The sequence below is a fragment of the Hipposideros armiger genome, unplaced genomic scaffold (assembly GCF_001890085.2).
Source record: "Hipposideros armiger isolate ML-2016 unplaced genomic scaffold, ASM189008v1 scaffold_134, whole genome shotgun sequence".
Classification (NCBI taxonomy): domain Eukaryota; kingdom Metazoa; phylum Chordata; class Mammalia; order Chiroptera; family Hipposideridae; genus Hipposideros; species Hipposideros armiger.
The window spans coordinates 1604173-1605194 of NW_017731484.1; the positions used below are offsets into that span (position 1 = coordinate 1604173).

Sequence of the window (1022 nt, forward strand, 5' to 3'; positions counted from 1 at the left end):
CTGTTCCCTCCCCAATTCCCCAATAAAAAAAATAAAAAACAAAAAAACAAAAACCTGAAAATGAAATAGGAAGGTTCCTGCACCCCTTGAGGAACCAATGACTCAGTAAGCAGGAACGCTGTGCTGAGCCTGGTCACAGGTTCACTGCATCTGAGGTCACGCACACCTCCTGCCCACCCACCAGGGACACCTGGGCTTGAGGCCCAGAGCCTGGATCCCCAGGTTCCAAGCTTAACCTCCTCTGGGCTCTTTCCTGCTCTCTGTGCCTCAGGCTCTTCAGCTGTAAAATGGGGATTTGGTGGGGTGCTTAGTGCTCCTCAGCAACTCAGTCAAGTGGAAAGAGCAAAGCAAGCCTTAGGCCTGAGAGAGAAAGGAGACTGGAGGGGCAAGGGCTGGGCACTCACATCCAGGTAGTTGGTGAGGACCACGGGGGAGGTGCTGTTGCTGAACGAGAGGCTCTTGGGAAACTGGCTCCCCTCAGTCCTGAGCCTGGCCACATCCACACCGCGCTCCTTCAGACTTTCTCGGACTGAGGGCATTTTCTTGAGGAAGATCCTAGCCCAGAGTGAAGAAAGAAAAAAGAGAAAAGAGCTCTGTACTCCCCCATAACAATGGTAGAATCCCTGGAGCACCTAGGACCAGCAAGCCCTAACCTTGGCCCAGGCACCTAGGAATCACTCTTGTGCCCTTAGGCCTCTGCAGGAGAATACACAAACCTCCGTGAGTCACCTGCGCTGGTATTCAGTAACCCTCAACTGCCTTCCTCCTGTTTAACTTTGATCACTGCAAGGCCATCGGCTTATTGATTTATTGACTCATCCATTCCATAATCACATGTTGAACACCTCTGTGCCTGCACCAAGCTGGATATAAAGATTAAGGTTGTCACTGCCTTCAAAGAGCTCCATCAGGGAGGAGACAGGGGAGGAAACACGCTCTAACGAGACGAAGGCTGGGAGTGCCCCCTCAAGGCTGGCAGGACAGGAGGAGGCAGTGCCACATGAGGCCTGAAGATGGCAGCA

At 52.6% G+C, this 1022-nt stretch overlaps 1 protein-coding gene across 3 annotated transcripts in view; it reads right to left on the reverse strand.

Annotated features, from left to right (window-relative positions):
• The window catches only part of REN (renin), a 7619-nt gene extending 6932 nt beyond the window's left edge, over window positions 1-687 (reverse strand). For all 3 annotated transcript variants that reach the window (XM_019649625.1, XM_019649624.1, XM_019649626.1), the window contains exon 1: window positions 405-687. In XM_019649625.1, the coding sequence (XP_019505170.1) occupies window positions 405-539 (135 nt within the window). In that variant the 5' untranslated portion in view covers window positions 540-687. The remainder of the gene's footprint in view (window positions 1-404) is intronic.
• Between the last annotated feature and the right edge of the window lie 335 nt (window positions 688-1022).